Genomic DNA, 21,842 nt, shown 5'->3' with positions numbered 1-21,842 from the left:
TTCTCAAGCATTTTCTGAGTGTGTGTTTTGCCTTGACATGTATTGATGTGTGGGTTTCTAAATTCCCCAATATCAATGTGCGGTTTTGTGTACCCTCATTTCCAAAAAAATCCCAGCTCCTAGTTTCTCCTCCCAGGTTTTCAGGGATGGATTCAGTTGTCCCAGATGGCTGTGGGTTTTTCATTTGCCTTACAATGTTTTTGAACAATGCTTGCCCCTCTTCCACCTTGAGTGATCTCTGAGTTAGGGGAAACAAAGTCCAAAGCCTTACATAGTTCTTTCAGGTGGCCCTCAGACAGGTTAGAGCCAAAGAAACACAAGGACTGGGATCTCACACAGGAAAGGGCCATCATCTTCACAACTGATGCTGAGCTAGAAATGGGGTATGATGAAAGGGCAAGTACAAATGCCACAAAGCTACCCTGTCACTTTTAAGTTACCTTTTTCTTGATTCAGTGTTTACTTGTTTGCTATAAGCTTCTGACTATTTTCCAGACCTCTGAAAAAGTTGATTCTGATAGTTTTTGCTTGACTTTTCAGTGTTTCTGCAGAGTAATAGGTCCATGGAGCTGCCTATTCTGCCATTTACTCTGATGTCACCGCTGTTTATGTCTCATCTTCCTCCTTCAATTTTAACAGTTCTTTGCGTATTTCATAATATGAGTTCATTATCTGATATATATTGTAAATATTTACTCCCAATTTGTATTTTGAATTTACATTTCTTTTTTAAAAATATTTTGGGTTATCGAGTTTGTTATTATTTTAATTTATCACTAAAAATATCTCATCTGTTTTTAGTGTCATAGTTAGAAAAATTTCCCTTACACTCAGGATTTTTAGGAATTCACTCCTATTTTGTACCTATATTTGTGTATCCTCATGTTTCACATTTGTATCTCAGATCTATTGGTAGTTACTTCTCATGTGTCATACCAGAAAGGAGGTCAAATTCACTAATATTACCTACAGAATTTTAAGCATAATATTCATGAGTAATATTGGCCTGTAACGTTTGTTCTGGTACTATTTTTATTTCATTAGGGTACAATTTTACACTGTTTCATGAAAAACAAATTGGAAGTAATGTTCATTTTTCAATTCTTTGGAACAATTTGTTTTTAGTGATACTATCTGATTTGAAAATGTTTTGTACAGTTATCTATGAAACCATTTAAACCTGGTGTGTGTGTGCATGTGTGTGTGTGTGTATTTTATAATTCCTTGATAAATATCTGCATTATTTCTGTGGAAGTTAGTGTTTTTTAAGTGTCATATTTCTACTGCAGTCAGTAGTAGTTAAATGAATTTTCCTAGAATATTATCCATTTCATATAGCTTTCGAGTTTGTTTACACAGATGTGAACATTGTTTTTAGCGCTTTTTTGTTGATTATTAATCATTATTTTCACTTGTTATTTATCTACTTTTGTGCTTTATTTCTTGTTATCCTTTATGAAATTATCTAATGGATTGTCTAATTTGCAGCTTTTTTTAAAAAAACAAGATTTTTGATTTACTGATTTGATGTACCTTTTTCTTTAATTTATTAATTTTTACTTTTACTTTGTTGTTTCCTTGTTTACTCTTTTTTTAAAATTTGAGATGGCAATTTAATTCCCTTCTTTAATTCTTTTGTTTTTAATCAATGTATGTGTATATGGCTCTGGAGTTTTCTCTGATCACCGCTTTAACTATATCTCATTTATCTTGGTATGTACTGCTTTATCATCAGTATTTAGGAAATTAATTTGTTTTTTCTCTGTATTTCCACTTTCATCCTAGTATTAAGTGCAAGTTTTTAAACTTCAAGATTATTCATCTTTTGTTTCTCAGTTTTATTTTCAACTTCTAGCCACTGCATTGTTGTAAAGACCCCAGCACTAGAATATTTTCAGTGTAAATTCTACCCAGAATTTAAAGAATTAATGCCAATCTTTCTAAAACTCTTCCCAAGAAATTGAAGAAGAGGGAATGAATACTCCCAAACTTATTTTATAAAGCCAGAATTACCCTGATACCAAAGCCAGATAAGGACACTACAAAAAAATAATACTACAGGCCAATATTATTGAAGAATATAGATGCAAAAAACTCTCAACAAAATATTAACTGACTGAAATCAACAGCACATGAAACTGAAAAGCTTATGCATAACAAAGGAAACAGTCAAAGATTGAAAGGTGTCTATAGAACAGGGGAAAATATTTTCATAGCATAAGTCTGATAAGGGGTTAAAATCCAAAATACAAACAAAATTCATTCAACTCAATAGCTAAAAACAAAACAAGACAAATTTTTAAAAAACTGATTAAAATTGGGCAAAGGACCTGAATAGACATTTCTCCAAAGCAGACCTACAAATGGCCAGCAAGTACATGATAGTGAAGAAAGGGTGAAGGATGTGAGGAAAAGGGGATCCTGTTACACTGCTGGTGGGTATGTAAGTTGGCATAGAGAGTATAGAAAATAGGATGGAAGTTTCCCCCAAATTAAAACTTTACCTACCATGTGACCCTGCAATTCTTCTGGATATTTATCCATAGGAATTAAAATCAGGATCTTTAAGAGGTAACTGCACTTTTATTTTCACTGCAGCATTATTCACAGTAGCCAAGACACATAAACAATCTGAATGTCTATCAATGAATGAATGGATCAAGAAAATGAAGTATGAACTTAAATGGAATGTTATTCAGCCCCCAAAAACAAAGAACATCTTGTCAGTTGTGATTATAGGCTTCGCAGTAAGTCAGTCTGAATCCAAAAGATTCACTGTAGCACAGAATCTAAGAAAAGCAGCACAATTTGTTTTATTTTGTTTTTTGGATGTTTTTTCTGTCTGTTTCTGTTTGTTTGTTTTTAGGAGGAGAGGAAAGATTTTCTGGAGCAGTTTTGAAAGACAAAAAGCATTGCTATTCTCTCCTCTCCACCACGCCTTCCCAGGTGCTCTTTTTGTTCTTTTTTCTGTTGGTTGTGGTGTGTCTCATTTAGTAACCAAAATCTGATGCACTACTAATATCAGCCTTCTCCTTTTTTTATCCAGACCTTTTGTCCAGGAGGATAGTACACAAGAATGACAAAATGTTTACATGAAAACATTTTTATATAAGTTAACCAGAAAAATTCATTATGTTTACAAATTCATTAGTATAAAACAGGATTTAAAAGATTTCAAAATGGGTTTACTTAACATCCCATGTTTCGTTGCTTCATAGCCATTCCAATCTTCCATTTTTTAATACTTCCTCTCTTTAGAGAGATGATATGTCTTCCACACCTTTGGCATCTTTTACTTGGATTCTCTTCATTTTCTCTTCTTTCTCTCTTCACCCATAACTTGCAGTGATGATGGATGTATCACTCATATCTCAATTGAAATTTGTTTTTTGTCTACTCACAGATGACTTAGATTTGTGATATTCTCTCTTCTAGAAAAGATAAGGCAAAGCATTTAATTGTGATGAAGTCCAACTTTATGATTATTTCTTTGTACCTTGTGCTTTTGGTATCACACTTAAGAAGGCCTTGCGTAATCCAAGGTCATAAAGATTTTTTCCTTTTTTTTTTTTTACCAGTGTCTCATAGTTTTAGTTCTTATATTTATGCCTATGATCCACGGGGAGTTAATTTTGTGTATTGTATAGGGGAAAGGGTCCAACTTTACTCTTTTGCAGCAACGACTTACCTTAAGAAGAGTTTTATATTAGTTTGTTAAGTGACTTATAGTAAGAGTTATGCTTAACCAGCATAGCATGTCTCAAAATCAATGTCTAAGATTTTAATTATGAGTAATGAAACTGGAGTTTGTATTAAATGATAATTTCCACTGATATCAACTATTAAGTTTGGACAAAATATAAAAAGCAACTATTTGAAGACACTGGAAAGTAACTCAAATCTGGCAGAAACTAGATAGGAGTCAGCCCCTGAGAAAAGGGTTTATATAGTTTTTGTCTTAGGGAAACCCCTTATTTATACAGCATATAGTAACTAAAAGTCAAGGAGAAAATTGAATTCTTAAAGGCGTGTAGAACCAGAGGATGGAGTTTGGGGACTGCAAGAGGGACCAAAAGATGAGAAGAGAAATTCAATAAATGAGGGACCCTCAGTAATGGTAGTCTCAAATTTTGTTTATAACCTCTCAACTCTTTGGCTCTCCCATAAACTGCACATAAATGTGCAGTTGAGATTACTAGTGAAAGGTAAAAGCTGATAGGCTGAGATGTTGAGCAGTTTGAGCAAGGCAGACAGAATTTGGAACATAAGCCCAGCCACACTGAGTGCATGCTAGAACAAGAATCAGTTCCCTCCAGAGGAAGATAATGGAATCTATACTCTGTACAATGCTGTTATAAATATATTCAAAGACTTAAAGAACAATAGAGTCAAAATGAATAAAAAGATGAGAAATAGCAGAGAAGTGAAAAACATAAGAAAGAACCTAATGGAAATTCTAGACTGGCTACATGGCCAATTGAATAATGGTAAAAGTAAGTTAAAATCAAGATAGAGCAATGGAAATTATCTTGTCTGAAAAAGTGAAGAAGATTAAAAGCTATGAAGTGAGCCTAAGTGGACTTTGGAACAATATCAAGCAGTCTAACATAAGTGTAAATAGAGTCTCTGAATAAAAGGAAGGAGAATGGAGAAAAAAAATTGCTCAGTTAATGCATTAAAATCTCCCAAATTTGGTACAAATCAAATGACTTGCATATCCAAACAACTCAGTGAAATCCAAGTGGGGATATACATATATAAAGAAAACAACATCTAAGCATCTAATAGTCAAACTACTGACGATCAAAGATAAAGAGAATTCTGAAAAGGAGCAAGAGAAAAATAACTCATTACTTGTGTCACACAAATCATAAGAATGATGATTGATATCTCATTAGAAAAATATTGGGGGGTTCGGCTGCCTAAAAGATCCTGAAGCCCCAGGCCTGTCTCCTCCTGTCTCAGGATGGATGACAAGAAGCGCCTGGCCTATGCCATCATCTGGTTCCTGCACGACCAGCTCCGGGCGGGGGGGGGGGGGGGGGGGGGCCTCTCAACCGACACCCAGGAGAGCTTGGAAGTCACCATCCGGTGCCTGGAGACCGTTTTTGGGGTGATGGTGGAGGACAGCGACCTCATGCTCCCCCAGGCTCCTCTGGAAATATTTGAAGCGGCTGTGCGGGCAAGGAGATGCTGACGGATCTGAGAAGTCCCCAGCGAACCCTGCCTTCGGAGGGGGACTCGGCGGAGGCAGAATGTCTCAAAACCGAAGGAAACGCACAGATGAAGATAGGAAACTTTGAGGCCGCCATGCACTCCTACTGGAAAGCCATGGAGCTGAACCCCACCAACTCCGTCTGCGTCTGTCACAGAGCCGGGGCCCACAGCAAACTGGGGAAATATGCGGGGGTGCTGCAGGACTGCCAGCGGGCCATCTGCATAGACAGGTCCTACAGCGAGGCTTTCGGCAGGATGCGCCTGGCGCTGTCCAGCCTGAACAAGCACACGGTGGCCCATGGCCTGCTACAGGAAGGCCCTGGAGCTGGACCCCAACAGGAGACCTACACTTCCAGCCTCAAGGTGGTGGAGCTGCGGCTGAGAGAGGCGCCCAGCCCGAGGGGAGGCGTTGGCAGCTTCGACATCGCGGGCCTGCTCAACAACCCCAGCTTTATGAGTGGGGCATCAAGCCTCATGAACAACCCCCAAGTTCAACAGCTCACGTCTGGCATGATTTCCAGCGGCCACAACCTCTTGGGGACTCCCGGCACCAGCCCCTCTCAGAATGATCTGGCCAGCCTCATCCAGGGGGGGCGGCAGTTCGCTCAGCAGATGCAGCAGCAGAGCCCAGAGTTGACAGAACAGCTCCGAAGTCAGATCCGGAGTCGGACCCCCAGTGCCAGCAAGGACGACCAGCAGGAATGACCGCCCCGCTCTCCAGTGCCATCAGGTCCTCCCTGGCCCACTGGAAGCCTTCTCGCACTTTTCCGTCTCCTCCCATTGGCCCGCCCACGAGAGAAAAAGAAATTGGACCTGCATGTTAAGAGGGATTTTATTAGTTTCATGTTTTTGCCTCCACCCTCCCTTCCCTTTTTGTGCTCTGTCACGGCCCTCAGACCCTTCTGGAAACAGAGCCCCAAGCTGTGAGCGCAGACCAGCACCACCTCCCCCCAGCCGCTGAAACCCCACTCACTACAGTGTTTCCTAGAGGACCGCGGGGTGGGCGGGGTACTCTGGTGAGAAGCTCTCCTGCGGATGCCGGGCCCCCAGCCCCGCCCGCAGCCCCGCCCTCGCCATCTGTTCAGGGGCCGCCCAGCCCCCGGAAGCCGCTTTCTGAGCCCGCCTTGGCCGCCCCGGCCGCCCCCCGCTTGGACCAGCTCCCCGCCAGCCGGCCCGGCCCTCGGACCCGGGTTCTCGCATGAGGAGCTGCGGCTGCAGGTTCCCGGGGCCGGTCTCTCCCGGCGCCCCGTCTCCCTGCGCCCGGCGGGGCGAAGCGGGCGGCCTGGGCGGCGGGGCCGTGTCCCGGCCTCTCTTCGGGGCGCGCATGTGGCTGGACGCGGGGCTGCTCTCCACGCCCCCTTCCCAGGGCTCGCGATCGCCCGCGAGGGGCGCCCGCACCGCCTCCGGCCCGGCCCAGCCCGGCTGCGGGTCCCGGCCGCCGCCCTCCCGCCCCCAGGGCGTCCCGCCGGCACGGCGCCTCTGTGGCCTCGGCGGGCCCTCCTCCCCAGGGGGCGGCTGCTGCAGGAGGGCCCCCCGCCTGGGCCTGAGATCGCCGGACAGCCCCCGTGGGCGTCCCGGCGGCCCGGGGCGGGGAGGGGCGGGGAGGAGAGGCCGGTGGGCGGTGGGGCAGCTGGAGGCGCCCTGGGCTGTGGGGCCGCTGCCAGGGGACCCCGCGCCGCGTGTGCAGCTGACTAGGAGGGGGTCGCCGCCAGTCCCCCGCGGTCTGGCACACGTCTGGGGACCCGTGTCCTAACTCCTGCGTGCTGGCCTTGGTGACAAGCGTAACGTGACGTGTGGGGAATACATAGACATCGTGACCTCAAAAAAAAAAAAAATAGGCCAAAAGGTAATAGAATGGCAACTTCAAAATGGTGGAAAAAAAAAAAAAAAGCTGTCACCATAATTTCATGTCTTCCAATAATATCTTTTATAAATAAAGGTGAAGTTGGTTGTTCTCAGATACGAGAAAATTTCACTGCCAGCAAAGATTTCTCTATAATAGATACTAAAGAAATTTAAAAAAAAAATGTTTTGGCTGTGCCATGTGGGATCTTAGTTCCCTGACCAGGGATGAAATCCAGGCACCCCACCCCGCCACCCCGCACTGGAAGCACATAGTCTTAACCACTGGACCACCAGGGAGGTCCCTAAAGGAAAGTTGTTAAGGTTAAAAGGCAAGGATATGAAATGGAAACTATGTCTTTAGAAGGGAATGAAGCACATCAGAAATGGTAAATATGTGACTGGTTAATTTCTTTAAAAGATATCTCAGTATTTAAAGCGAAAGTCATAACAGCCTATTGTGGGGTTTATAATGTATGTAGATGTAATAAATGTGACAGAACTACTATTATAATTGGGTATTTTAACAGGCATCTGTCAGTAATTGATATGTAAACAACATTCAGAAAAACACAGATGATTTGAACACTGACATTTATCACCTTGACCTAGTTGGCAATCATACTATACTCAACAGGAGCAGAACACTCCTGTGAGAGCACAGGTAATGTTCACTAAGGTCATAAAGTGCATCTAAAAACCCCTTCAAGATTTGCATCTTAACACAGTATGTTCCCTGATCACGACGTAATTAAATCAGAAACCAACAACCATAATATATGTAGAGAAAAGCCCAAGTATATTAAAATTAAGCATCATATTTCTGAATATTTTCCGGGAAGAACTTACAAGGGCGAGTGGAAAGTATTTTGAACTTAATTATAATAAAATTACAAAGTAAAATTTTGTTATGCAACTAAAGCATTACTTAGAAATTTAATTTAGTGTTGTGATTAGAAAAGAAACAAGAAACATTATAGATAAATCAATGAAATAGAAAATACACAAAATACATTAAATTCATGTATTAGTCTGGGTTCTTTAGAGAAACAGACCAATAGGGATGTGTGTGTGTGTGCTGTATTTATTTTAAGGAACTGGCTCATATAATCGTGGCAAATGCAAAATCCAGCAGACTGGAGACCCAAGGAAGGGCTGATGTTGCACTTTGAGTCCAAAGTAGTCTGGTGTCAGAATTCTGTGTTCCTCAGGAGGTGTCAGTATTTTTCTGTTAAGGCCTTCAACTGACTGGATAAGGCAACCCACGTTATATAGGGTAGCCTGCTTTGCTCAAAATCTGTTGATTTAAATGTTACTCTCATCTAAAAACTACTTTCACAGCAAGATCTAGACTGGTGTTTGAGCACGTATCTAGGTCCTGTGGCCTAGCCAAGCTGCAAATTAACCATCACAATTAACTGAGTCAAAAATTGAATTTTGAGGCTGTGGTTAGAAAAGATCTCCTTATTTCCATGCTGTAGACAATTCATACTTACACACACAAATACCATGAAAACAATTGTTTCAGTTTGAATTGCATTTTTAGAGATTGCTATTTTAAGTTAATTTAATTTTAAATTATGTAAAATCATTTACATGATTTCAAAGTCAAAACTACAAAATATTCAGAAATGTCTAGCTTTTATTCCTGTCTCTTACCCAGTTTCCTTCTTCCTCAAGAAAACATTTTAATATTTTATCATTTAAAATACATGTGTTTATAACATATATATTTATAATTATATATTACATATAAAGCCAATATGTGCATCTCTATTTTAACACAAAAATTAGCATACCAGAGACATTCTTCTTCACCTTACTGTTTTCACTTAACATGCCATATAGATTCCACCAGAACAGTATTCAGAGATATTTCCCACATTTTTATAGTTGCTTAATATTTCATCGCATATAATTGATGCAATCCTTACTGATTGTCATTTGGGTATTTTCTATTCTTTTTCTGTTAAAAGCAATACTTCAACAAGTAACCTGGTGCATTGGTTATTCTGTATTTTCTTCCATGTATTGTTAGGGTAGAATTAGGGTTGCTGGGTCAAAAGTTAGTAGCATGTCAATATTTGGAGATGTTATCTTGCCAAGATGTTACACTATTTTGTATCCTCATCAATGATGCATACGAGTGTCCCTTTTCTGTATAGTTTAACCAATAGGCTGTAATATTAAATATTGATGTCAGATATTTGATGTCATATAGGCCAAAAGTGATATTTCAGCTTGGTTTTACTCTGCATATATGTATTTTTTAAGCTCTTTATTGGAATATAATTGCTTTACACTGTTTTGCCAGTTTTTGAGTTACACCAACGTGAACCAGCTGTATCCATACATATATCCCCAAATCCCTTCCCTCCCACAGCTCCCTCCCTCCCTATTCCAGCCCTCCAAACCATCACCCACCACGGAGTTGATCTCCCTGTGTTATTACTCTGCATATATCTTAACGTGGAAGACAACTTTTTTCATGTATTTGAGGTTTATTTTTATCTCCTTATATATGAACTGTAAATTCATATATTTTGCCAATTTTTCTATGTGTTTTCTTAAGAAGTTCTTTCATTTATTAAAAAAAAAATTTTTTTTCTTTCGATCTTTATTGGAGTATAATACCTTTACACCGTTGTGCCAGCTTCTGCTGTACAACAAAGCGAGTCAGCTGTATTTATACATATATCCCCATATCCCCTCCTTCTTGAGCCACCCTCCCACCCTACCTATCGCACCCCTCTAGGTCTTCACCAATCAGAGCCTTGATCTCCCTGTGTTATGCAGTTGCTTCCCACTAGCTGTTTTACATTTGGTAGTGTATAAATGTCACTGCTACTCTCTCACTTTGTCCCAGCTTCTCCTATCCCTCTTCCCGTGTCCTCAAAGGAAGTTCTTTTAAAACTATAGCTCTGTTTTTTGTGATGTGAGTTGTAAATACTTTCCTCTAGAATCTCACGTATCTTTTTTACTTTTCTCACAGTTTTATCATGCATTTAAATATTAATTTTATGTAGTTAATATTAACAGTATGTATCATATTCATAGATTGTGAAGATATTAACTTATGTTTTCTTATAATAGTTGTATAGTTTAAAAATTATTTATTCTTTAATTTATGTAGAAATTGTCCTGGAACATGGCAGGAGGAATAGATGCAATATATCTTTCCCATATGGCTATCCAATTATTCCACCATCACATTAATAGGTCCTTTCTCCCCTGACTTGAGATATTATCTCATATACTAATTTTCTTATGTGTTTTTAACTTATTTACGGAGTTTCTGTTCTCTTTTTTTCCCCTAAAGTAAACATAATTTTGACTGTCTTCTCATTTGATCTTCTTTCTCTATTACTTCCAGTCACACCTTAAAAACCATATTCCTTTCCTACTTAGACTATTTAATCTTCAGTTTTAGCCTGGTTCAGTGATTCTTTCTGGGGAGAGGAGTTATTTATCAGAATCAGGTACCAAGCTTTCTGTCAACCTGTATTTCCCTCTACTTCTATCTTAAATCTTTGGCGTGTCTTCTCAGGATGGTGCAGTATACGTACATGAGAACATGCCTGCACATGAGTACACACGCTTCCCCTCACAACAGCAATGCCCCCAAAGGTCATCTGTTGATATGGGAATGTGTCGTAGCCCTCAAGGATGCTGGGAGGAAGTGAAGGTTGAGAACTTTTGGTTTGCTCACATATAGGATTTATATGACAGTGATAATAGTACTTAATAGTTATTGAGTCCTGAAAATATGCCATAACGTGTGATATTTATCTGATTTATACCTGTTGTCTTATTATCCCTCATAATAATCATATAATTATGTCTCTTTTGGAAACTGAAGCTTAGGAAAGTTAAACAGTGTGTTCAAAGTCATGACTAGTAAGGGGCAGGTAGAGTTGAACCCGTCTCTTTTTGACGTCAAAGCCTGTGCTTGTAAAAGCTAACCATAAAAACTAAGAATGGACTTGAGGACACGGGGTTGGCTGGGGCAGCGAAGGGGAAGCTAGGACGAAGTCAGAGAGTAGCATAGACATAGATACACTACCAACTGTAAAAAATAGACAGCTAGTGGGAAGTTGCTGTATAACAAAGGGAGATCAACTCCATGATGGGTGATGCTTTAGAGGGCCAGGACAGGGAAGGCAGGAGGGAGTCATGGGAGGGAGGGGATATGGGGATATATGTATAAATACAGCTGATTCACTTTGGTGTACCGCAAAAACTGGTACAAGAGTGTAAAGCACTTATATTCCAATAAAAAGCTTAACAGCAACAACAAAAAAGCTGACATGGATGGATCCAAATGGTAACTGTGTGCCAACGTGTTGTTGAGAGACTTGAATTTCTCTAAATAGTTTTTACTGTGTATGGGCTGTTGTTGTATCCCACACATGACACAGGCCTACAGGACAAATGCTATGTGGGTGGCCGCGTGCTTCCTGTGGTTCTTGGTGATACTCTTATGGATTATGGGTTGTTACAATGATAGTCGTGAAACTGTTATAATGGGAGGAGTTTCTTTTTTAAACCTCCTGAAAGTTGACATATGCATCCTTATCATTCAGCGTGTGTTGGAGGTGGGTGTGTGGCAATTGCTTTTGGATGTTTTTAGGGAACATGAGCCAAATAGAAACTTTTAAAAAATCCTAAGTCAACCTAGTTTCTATCCTTCCCTCTTCCACCCTCAGGACCATTCAGGAAGGCACAGGAGTGTACAAATATTAACACATTTATGCCTTTCATTGTTATGGGAATTCGTGAGATCATATTTTCAAAGTAAAATATTAACTTTGCATTTGTATTAAAAATATAACAACTGGGAGGTTGTTAAAGAATAAATTGAGGCTGTGTATGTGAATGTTCTTTGATAGCTGATAAAGAATATGAAACGGTGGGGAGGCCCAGTGGGTCGTGACACGCGCCGGGCGCCTAGGCTCCTCGCCCCGCCGCATCCTGGGCCTCCGCGCGCGGCTCCTCCTCCCGCCGGCGCGTCTGGTTCGGCGTGGACCCGGCGGCCGGTGCTGCCCCGCCGAGGTGGGCGCGGAGCCGCGAGTCCGGGCAGAGCCCAGGGCCCCGGAAGGGAGGGAGGGAGGGAGGAAGCAAAGAGGAAGGAGGGGTGCCTTGGCGTGAAGCCCGGGGGACGGGCGCCAGGACGTGAGGAAGCCTGAGATGCCGCGGCCGGACAGAGGGCGCTGACGAGCCGCTGGCCCGGCCGCATCATGCCCTTCCCGCCCGCGCCCGGCGCCCCGCAAGCCCGGCGCCCCCCGCAAGGCGGCGGCCCCCACCTCACCGCCGCGGCTGCGGAGAAGAAGAGGTGGCCCCCCCAGAGCCACCCCTCGGGCTGCTGTCCAGCTCCTGGCCCTCCGCCACCCTGAAGTGGCCGCTGGCCCGGCCTCCCCGGGTGCCCCGCCCGCACCCCGGCCGGCCGACTCCGCAGACGGCACCGCGGGGACCGCGTAGGGCTCGGGGCCGGGTCGACGCCGCCCTGCGCTTCTCCCTGAGCCTCATGCCCGTGGTCGTCCTGGTCATCCAGCTGCGCCACCTGGAGAAACAGCTGCAGGCGCGGCCCGGTCGGGCGGCCCCCGGCCGCCGCCCGCCCCTGCCCGGTGGCCTGCAGCGCCCTGACCGCGGCCCGCCGACCCGCGCCCGCTGCTGAAGCTGTCGTTTCTCAACGAGCGGCGCAAGTACGACGACGTGCAGTATGAGGAGGAGGCCGCGGCGGCCGACCAGGGCCCGGTGCGCCGGTGCACCGCGGGGCCCCTGGACGTGCAGCCGCACCTGAGCTCGCTGTGACCGCGCCCCGGAGACCCCGCCTCGCCGACGAGGATGCACCGCCCAGAGCCGAGGGGCCCACGCGGGACGCGGCCCGCCTGGTGCTCGCCCTGCCCCGCGCCCGGGCCTGCCCCCACGGCTCCGCCTTCTGCACCAACTGTTGACCTCTTCCGCGCTCGCGAGTGTCCTCGGGGCTCGTGGTAGGGGGTGAGCGGGGGTGGAGATGCCTGTCAGCCCCGCCCCTGAGGTTCGCGTAGGTCCCGAGCCCCTCTGCCTGGACCTGGGCCCTGTCTGCGGGTGTCGCCCTGCGGTTGCAGGGTGCTGGGTGCCCTAGTGCGAGCAGCGGGTGACAGTCAGGTGCTGGGGCGCCGGGAGGGTGGCCGTCTGGTGCAGAGCTGGACGCAGTGCTGCATGGACGACCTTGTTTCGCCTGCGTAGGAAAGACGTCCCGGGGACTTGGAAAGTCTGGGGACTCCAGGGAACTGAACTTCCCAGCGGGATGCTGGCGGGAAGTGACCACCAGGAAGGTCCGCCTGGCGAGTGGGCGCTGTGATGGGCGCTCTGTGGTCACAACACTGACTCATGGGGGCTTGCGAGCCCACGCACACACGTACACACACACTCACACGTGCTTCCCTTCACGCAATCTGAATGCTTTTCCCTAAGATCAGGAACAAGATGAGAATGTCCACTCTCACCGTTTCTACTCAGCATTGCTAGAGGTCCCAGCCAGGGCGATTAGGCAAGAAAAAGAAATAAAAGGCATTCAGATTGGAAAGAAAGAAGTGAAACTACTTCTATTTGACAGTGACAACATTTTGTATATAGAAAATCCTAAGAGATCCACCAAAAAACTACAAAACAATCCTATTTACAATATTTTAGAATAACTTTAAAAAGCAATTAATGCTCAGAAAGAAACTTAAGAGAAATGCCAAATAAACTCCGAAAGCTGGAAAACATCACTGTAAGAAATTAAATTAACAGAAAGACATCCCATAATCACAGATCAGAAGACTTAATATTAAGATGGCAATACTCCCAAAATGATCTACAGACTCAACACAATCCCTATCAAAATCCTAGTTGGCTCTCTGAAGAAACTAACAAGCTCCTTCTAAAATTCATATGGAAATTCAAGGGGCAGAGAATAGACAAAATGACCTGGAAAATGAGGAACAAAGTAAGAGTACTAGGTAGAGCAGGACCAGAGTTCTAATCCTACTCTCAAACCACTCAGAACATGTCCTCAGTCTGAAAACTCAAATATATAGTTAGGGCAAATAAAAACTCTGGGCTTGGGTTTACTCGTGGGATTTTTCATATAAAGTTACCATTTGCTTTATCACTTTGTAAAAAAGCTGAGTTACAGACTACACACCAGGATCAGTGTTTCTAAATCGTGTATAAAGATTCATAGTGGCTCCTGTGACCTGGAATCAAGGAAAAGTCTCCATTGCTGGTTAAAATCTAAAACACTGTACTTTATGATGCTTCAAATATAGAGTAGTATCTCCCTCTGAAACCACAGTTCCACCTTGCAAAGCAGTACAGTGGCAGTCTTCCTTATTCTGACACAGTCTAATGAGAACTTACGGAGCTCAGGCTGAAGAAGAGTGCTTTCAGTATTTAAAACTCTATAGCAATTACTTTTCCAAGGAGTGACTGTACTTTCATCAATATCCTCTTGGGTAAAAATTTCTGGATCTTCTCCCATCATGTTGGCTGAATGTCTCTTTCCTATGTTGAATCAGTCAACTCCTTGGAACCGGCCAGAAAAGCCACAGCCGGGAAAACAACTTCGCTCCGCCGGGTCTAGGGAGGGAGGAGTCAGCCGTGGGGCGGATGCGCCATCAGCGCCCACTGCCCTTCCTGGGAGGTGAGGATCCCAGCCCCGCAAAGGGCTACAGACCCCCAAGCCCCAAAGGTGACAGAGGAGGCGCCAGCTGCCACCGCCCAGCGCGACCAAGGCCGTCAGCCCCGCCCCCACCCGCAGGGGCGACCCCTGACCTCCCTCGCCCCCGCGGAGACCGAGGCGCTACCGCTGGAGCTGCCTTTCCCCTATCGCGGAGCAGGTGGAAGCCCCCGCATCTCCCCCGCTCTGGAGGTCTGAGGTCCCCGAGCCACCGCCTCCGTATACCAGGCAGCCGCAGCTCTCTGGGGCTTGGAGTCCTTTAGGGGGCCATTATGTGCTGCAGCGGTGGAGCCGGGACTACGACTCCCACAATGCCCCGCGCCTGCCCCGCCCCAAGCCCCGCCCCCTCACTGGTGGGTTCCCAACCGCCCCAGACTACATTTCCAGGCGGCCCTGGCGGCTCTCTTGCTCTCCCGCCCTCCCTCCCGAGACCACTGCCGAACTGGGCGTCAGCTCGCGGAGGGCTTCGGGTGTCCGCCTGGCGCCGCCCCGCCAAGCAGCGACTTTCGCACCTCTGCACTCGCGCTGGAGGCAGGAGCTGCATGGATCACTGGCTCGACTGCGGTGCGCGACACACCGAGCCCCCGTCACCCCCGGTCCGGGCGACCCCTCCCGGGTCAGCCCTCGTCCTGAGCCGCCCTGGGCCCCCAACGGTCGGCGCCCGCATCCCGGCTCCTGCACTCCCGCGGTGGCCGCCCCCCACCCTGAACACGGACTCCGCCTCCTCCGCCGCTTTCCACCCGGAGGTGAGTGAGAGCTGCGCCCCATAGCCCCCGACGGCCCCACACCGACCCTGCGCCTCCGGAGCCGGAGCCCCGCCAGCCGAGCACCGCCCTGTCCCCCCGCTGTGCCTCGTCGCCCCCTGGCGTCCAGCCACGCCGCCGCTCGGCCCGCGCCGGGTCCTCCCCGCCCGCTCTCCACTCCAGGTCCCTCCCGTGGGTGTCCGCGTCCTCCCGGCGCCCCTGCCCCCAGGTCGCCGCACCCACCCTCCCCTACGTCGCGTAGCCCGGGGTTCTGTCTGCGGCCCCGGCCCCTCCCCGCCGGCCTGGCTACCCCTTCCCGGGACCTGGTCCGCGCCGCCTCCGCCCCGCACCCCCGCTTCTCGGAGGAACCCCCCATCCCCTCCCGTAGGGGCTCGTGCCCCCTCGGACGGGGACTCTGCTCTGCACGCCCCCGGCTTCCCCCCTAATCCCCGCAGGCCGCGCCCTGATTCCCGCTCGGCTCCCGCGGCCTCCGGCTGGGGTGGGGAGGCTCCTCCTTCGGGGTCCCCACCCCTAAGGTGGCCCGAGCCCTGCTCCCACCCCTGGTGCTCCCGATCCCCCTCCGGGGCCCCCTCCCCCAGGTCGACTCGCCCCGCCGCCGCTCCCCCTCCTTCGGGGGATCGGCCCTAGGTTCTCCCCGCCACCTCCCACCCCCGGCGCCCCCGCCGCGGTCCCCTCCCCCTCTCCCTCCCGAGGCCCGCAGAGTCCGGGGTGCGGGTCCAGCCGGGGGCGGGGGGTGGGGGGGAGGGGGGCGAGCTCCTCCGCCGCGCTGCCGCCTCGGGGGCTCGCGGGGCCTGCCGGTCCCAGACACCGAATCCCGCCCGGCTCCTCGCCCGCCTTCCCCGCGGGACGGGCTCCGCATCTGCCGCGGCTGCGTGTCGGCGGCGGGCGGCGTCCGCCGGAGGGCGGGGAGGGGGCTGCACCTTCTGCGGCTTTTTCTAAGGGCGGTGGGGGCGGCGCGGGTCCCGGTTTCCAGGGCACCACCGCCTTCCAGTGTGCGCGCCGGCTGCCAACCCATTTCTGCACATTCCCCGTGGAAAGAAAAGTTCTCCCCGGGAGTTTGAGGGCTGGGGCCCTCCCTCTAATACTCTCTTAAAGCAAATGTCATTCTTTCTAAGTGTCCACAGTTTTCCTATTCCGGTATTTAGGTCAATTCCAATACTCTCTTCAGCCATGTGTTTTTAAGTTGCCTGCCCCCTTGAAATTAGAATGAAAAGCTTTTTAGGGTTATAAGTCAGCATGATACAAGAAGATTTTGGTTATCACTTCCCTACCCTATTAGCTGCTTTCCTTAGTTGGCGCTTTTCCAAAAAAAAAAGCAGAGTACTTCAAATCACCCTTTCACTTTTTCTGTACTTTATTTTCTTCTTTTATGCACATGTAATAAGCACAATGAAATAAGTTGTGTATGTAACTGACCTTGTCTACTGGCATAGCTGTTGTTTCCCAGGAGAATGGAGTCCTATCCTTTGGACCAAGAGAGAGTTCTTTACCCTCATAAATTTTTCTTGCCAGATTCCCAGTTTGATGCTTCTGGAATGCTTAAAATTTAATGTAGCCTGGCTGAGAGTTTAATAAATTTCAAAGTGCTGTCCCTCTGATGAGTCACAAAGATGGAAACATACAGTGTTAGAAAATACTGACTGGGTCAACCTCTTGCGATAATCTACGAAGATGTTCTGCATGCCAGGTCAAGAGAAATATATTAAAAAGAGGCAAGTATTTGGACACTTGGTCTGTATTCCGGTTCAAAAATGTCATTATCATTTAGCTAATGCTTTTGGAGGCAGCCATAGTGCTGTTCTTTTCACTCCAAAATGTCTTTCTCCAGTGTGCTTTCTAAATACCATCGGGGATGGCACCTCACAGAAAATAGATATGACGAGAATGAGGTACGTGCTGCAGTTGGAACAGAAAGTAAGGTGAGGGTGGTGTGAGATGTGGCTGAAGAATGGGGAGTTTAAGAAGGATTGCCAAGAAAGAAAGAGCAGTATGGAAAAGTGTATCAGGGAGTTCCCTGGTTGCCTAGTGGTTAGGATTCCAGGCTTTCACTTTCACTGCCAGAGCCTGGGTTCAATCCCTGGTCAGGCAACCGAGATCCCACAAGCCTCAAGGCACTGCCAAAAAAAAAAAAAAAAAGTCTATCAGATAATAAAATACAAAATAGTCACTGCAGGAAAAAGAAGATCAGTCGTGTTGGAGGGATATCTGTAGGAGATTTCTTGGAAGTATAAGAGAAGGTCAAATAAATGAGATGTATGTTAGAGAAAGTCATAGATCAATAAGGAAATAATAGGAGCAGAGAAAGGGAACTCTAGTTTAAGAATTATAGATATTCTTGCAACAAGAGCAGTGATTAAAATTATAACATGAGAATAATATGCAGCACTGCAAGTAAAGACCGTGAATCTTGCAGTCAAAAGGCCAACTATTTTTTTCAGTCAAAATCAGTGAAACTAAACACACAACTAGGTACACCCTGGCTACAATTTTTATTTCCAATACTGAAAACAAAACAAGATAAGCTTCCAGGCAGAAAAAATAAAGACATGTACAAAAGAATAAAAATCAGACTTCTGCGAGTCTAAGTGTGAAGCTTGTCTACAGTTTTGAGGAAAAAGGGTCCTGAAAAAAATTATATGTCTTCTTCATTGCCTTTCCTATTTGAGGTATGATGTTCAGTAATATGGGAGACATTTACCCGTGTTGAAAAAACAACCAATCGAATAATACTTAGCCAACCAAGAGTTAAAAACGCATCCATGAAGAAGTCATGAGATAAAAGGAATGGCATTTTTTATCCATTTCTCGGTATTTATCCTAAACATGAACAAAAATGAAAAGAGTCAGTCTCAAAAAACTACACAGTGTATGATCCCATTTACATGACGTTTTGCAAAAGGTGAAATTAAAGGGGCAGAAAACAGCTCCGTGGTTGCCAGGGACTGCTGGTGGAGAGAAGTGGGCTGCAGGGGAGCAATCTGAGGGCATTTACTGGGCGATGGAGCTGTGTCACATGTTGAGTGAGGTCATGCTTACACAACTGTATGGGTTTGTCAAAGCCCATGAAATCGTACACCCCCCCCAAAGTGAATTTTACTGTGTGTAAGTTTTAAAAGGAGGGAAAAAGAAGAGGCAGCGTAAGTACCCACAAAAGGTAATGTCTGCACAACAATGTGAATACACTCATGATCCTGAATAGTGTACTTAAAAATGGTTAGGGTGGTAAATTTTATGTGATGTGTATTTTACCATAATTTAAAACATTCAAAGTCAAAACTACAAGAAACATAATGTCTGTATCATGGGCTGTTATGTAGTCATTAAACAATTTTTTCCAAGGAATTATTAATAAAATGGGAAAATGCTTATTAGATTCAAATGAATACACAGTTGAATTGACTGTATGATTTCACATCTGTAAATAAAGCAGGGCAGAAACACTGAAGATGAAATGCCAGAATGTTAAGGGTAAAGGTCTGATGATGGGACTGTTTTTTTACTGGGGTATAGTTGTTTTACAATGTTGTGTTAGTTTCTGCTGTACAGCGAAGTGGAGTTCCTTGTGCTGTACAGCAGGTTCTCATTACTTTTCTAGTTTATACGTATTAGTGAATATATGTCAGCCTCAATCTCCTGAATCATCCCACCACCCCACTTCCCCCCTTGGTGTCCATACATTTGTTCCCTACATTTGTGTCTCTGTTTCTGCCTTGAAAACCACTTAATCTGTACCATTTTTCTAGATTCCATGTATATGCGTTAGTATGTGATATTTCTTTTTCTCTTTCTGACTTACTTCACTCTGTATGACAAGCTCTAGGTCCATCCATGTCTCTACGTAGGACCCAATTGTGTTCCTTTTTATGGCTGAGTAATATGCCATTGTATATGTGTACCACATCTTCTTTATCCATTCGTCTGTCGATGGACATATAGGTTGCCAAGAGGCACATGAAAAGATGCTCACCATGACTAATTATTGATGATGGGATTTTTAATGATTGCTTTTCCTCTTTTATACTTCTTGGCACATTATTAGTTTTCACGTACTCTTTTTGCAGTTAATAAAAATAGAATCGTCAGACAGTATGTGCAGTGAGTTGTATATTATTCAAAAGACTTGTTCAATCATTTCATATAGTCTCATATTTAAATCACACCAGCAAAAGATGATCTCTCTGGATCCACTTTCTACAAGGTCTGTTCTTCCAGGACTAACTATTCTAAAACAAATGGCATAGTCATGATTGACTTTTAATTCAAGATGACGAGTTACACCTGTGTTTAGCTTTGTTGCTCCAAATCTGCCATTGAAGTGGCGGGGGATGCATAAAGGGTAAACACATAGCTCCATAGGAAAATTGGGAAAGATGCCATTTACAGAGGAGTTAACTTTAAGGAGTTAATGTAAAATGTAGAGCAGCAAGCACAGCACAGAGGAAAGGACCTGCCAGATGGAATTGCAAACATCGGAAAGGAAAGTTTGCCTGGAAGATGAGTGGAGGCAGGGTCCCAGAGCAAGTGGTTGGAGGGAAGGAAGTGTGTGTGGTGGTCATCCCTGGAGGGTTCTCAAGCTTATACCCATCTACCTATATGACTTCACACCCTATGGGATTGGTATCCTAACAAACATTCCCTGAAACCAGTTTCCCAGCTGGTTCTTTAAGAAGATTAACAAAATTGATAAACCATTAGCCAGACTCATCAAGAAAAAAAGGGAGCAGATGCAAATCAACAGAATTAGAAATGAAAAAGGAGAAGTAACAACGGACACCACAGAAATACAAAAGATCATGAGAGACTACTACAAGCAACTATATGCCAGTAAATTGGATAACCTGGAAGAAATGGATACATTCTTAGAAAAATACAATCTTCCAAGACTGAACCAGGAAGAAATAGAAACTATGAACAGACCAATCACAAGTACGGAAATTGAGACAGTGATTAAAAATCTCCCAACACACAAAAGCCCAGGACCAGACGGATTCACGGGCAAATTCTATCAAACATTTAGAGAAGAGCTAACACCTATCCTTCTCAAACTCTTCCAAAATATTGCAGAAGGCGGAACACTCCCAAACTCATTCTATGAGGCCACCATCACCCTGATACCAAAACCAGGCAAAGATGTCACAAAAAAAGAAAACTACAGACCAATATCACTGATGAATATAGATGCAAAAATCCTCAACAAAATGCTAGCTAACAGAATCCAACAGCACATTAAAAAAATCATACACCACGATCAAGTGGGGTTTATCCCTGGGATGCAAGGATTCTTCAATATACGCAAATCAGTCAATGTGATACATCATATCAACAAATTGAAGGATCAAAACCATATGATCATCTCAATAGATGCAGAAGAAGCTTCAGACAAAGTTCAACATCCATTTATGATAAAAGCTCTGCAGAAAATGGGCATAGAAGGAAATTACCTCAACATAATAAAAGCCATATATGAGAAACCAAAAGCCAACATCGTTCTCAATGGTGAAAAACTGAAAGAATTCCCTCTAAGAACAGGAACAAGACAAGGGTGTCCACTCTCACCATTATTATTCAACATAGTTTTGGACGTTTTAGCCACAGCAGTCAGAGAAGAAAAAGAAAGAAAAGGAATCCAAATTGGAAAAGAAGTAAAACTGTCACTCTTTGCCAATGACATGATATTATATATAGAAAACCCTAAAGACTCTACCAGAAAACTGCTAGCACTAATTGATGAGTTTAGTAAAGTAGCAGGATACAAAATTAATGCACAGAAATCTCTTGCATTCCTATACACTAACAACAGAAGAGCAGAAAGAGAAATTAAGGAAACTCTTCCATTTACCATTGCAACAAAAAGAATGAAATACCTAGGAATAAAGCTGCCTAAGGAGGCAAAAGATCTGTATGCAGAAAACTTTAAGACACTGATGAAAGAAATCAAAGACGACACAAACAGATGGAGGGATATACCATGTTCTTGGATTGGAAGAATCAACATAGTGAAAATGACTGTACTACCCAAAGCAATTTACAGATTCATTGCAATCCCAATCAAATTACCAATGTCATTTTTCACTGAACTAGAGCAAGAAACCTTACGATTTGTATGGAAACGCAAAAGACCCCGAATAGCCAAAGCAATCTTGAGAAGGAAAAATGGAGTTGGAGGAATCAGGCTTCCTGACTTCAAACTATACTACAAGGCCATAGTGATCAAGACAGTATGGTACTGGCACAAAAATAGAAAGGAAGATCAATGGAATAGAATAGAGAACTCAGAAGTAAGCCCAAAGACATATGGGCACCTTCTCTTTGAC

General features: G+C 45.0%; 1 protein-coding gene and 2 pseudogenes across 2 annotated transcripts in view; all 3 read left to right on the top strand.

Moving 5' to 3' along the window:
- The first annotated feature begins 4,966 nt into the window (after window positions 1-4,966).
- Window positions 4,967-5,922, top strand: LOC130830590 (small glutamine-rich tetratricopeptide repeat-containing protein alpha-like; annotated as a pseudogene).
- A 6,038-nt stretch (window positions 5,923-11,960) lies between these two features.
- On the top strand, window positions 11,961-14,655 carry LOC130829816 (proline-rich protein 18-like; annotated as a pseudogene).
- Window positions 14,656-15,178: 523 nt separating this feature from the next.
- The window catches only part of LOC130830077 (cyclin-Y-like protein 1), a 75,400-nt gene continuing 68,736 nt past the window's right edge, over window positions 15,179-21,842 (top strand). The window contains exons 1-2 of one of the 2 annotated variants that reach the window (XM_057696988.1): window positions 15,376-15,510; window positions 17,041-17,244. In XM_057696988.1, the coding sequence (XP_057552971.1) occupies window position 17,244 (1 nt within the window). In that variant the 5' untranslated portion in view covers window positions 15,376-15,510; window positions 17,041-17,243. Of the gene's footprint in view, window positions 15,511-17,040; window positions 17,245-21,842 lie in introns of both variants that reach the window. The other variant, XM_057696986.1, reaches the window with a different exon arrangement.

Source organism: Hippopotamus amphibius, chromosome 10 (genome assembly GCF_030028045.1).
Source record: "Hippopotamus amphibius kiboko isolate mHipAmp2 chromosome 10, mHipAmp2.hap2, whole genome shotgun sequence".
Classification (NCBI taxonomy): domain Eukaryota; kingdom Metazoa; phylum Chordata; class Mammalia; order Artiodactyla; family Hippopotamidae; genus Hippopotamus; species Hippopotamus amphibius.
This window is presented reverse-complemented; position numbering and strand designations above follow the sequence as displayed.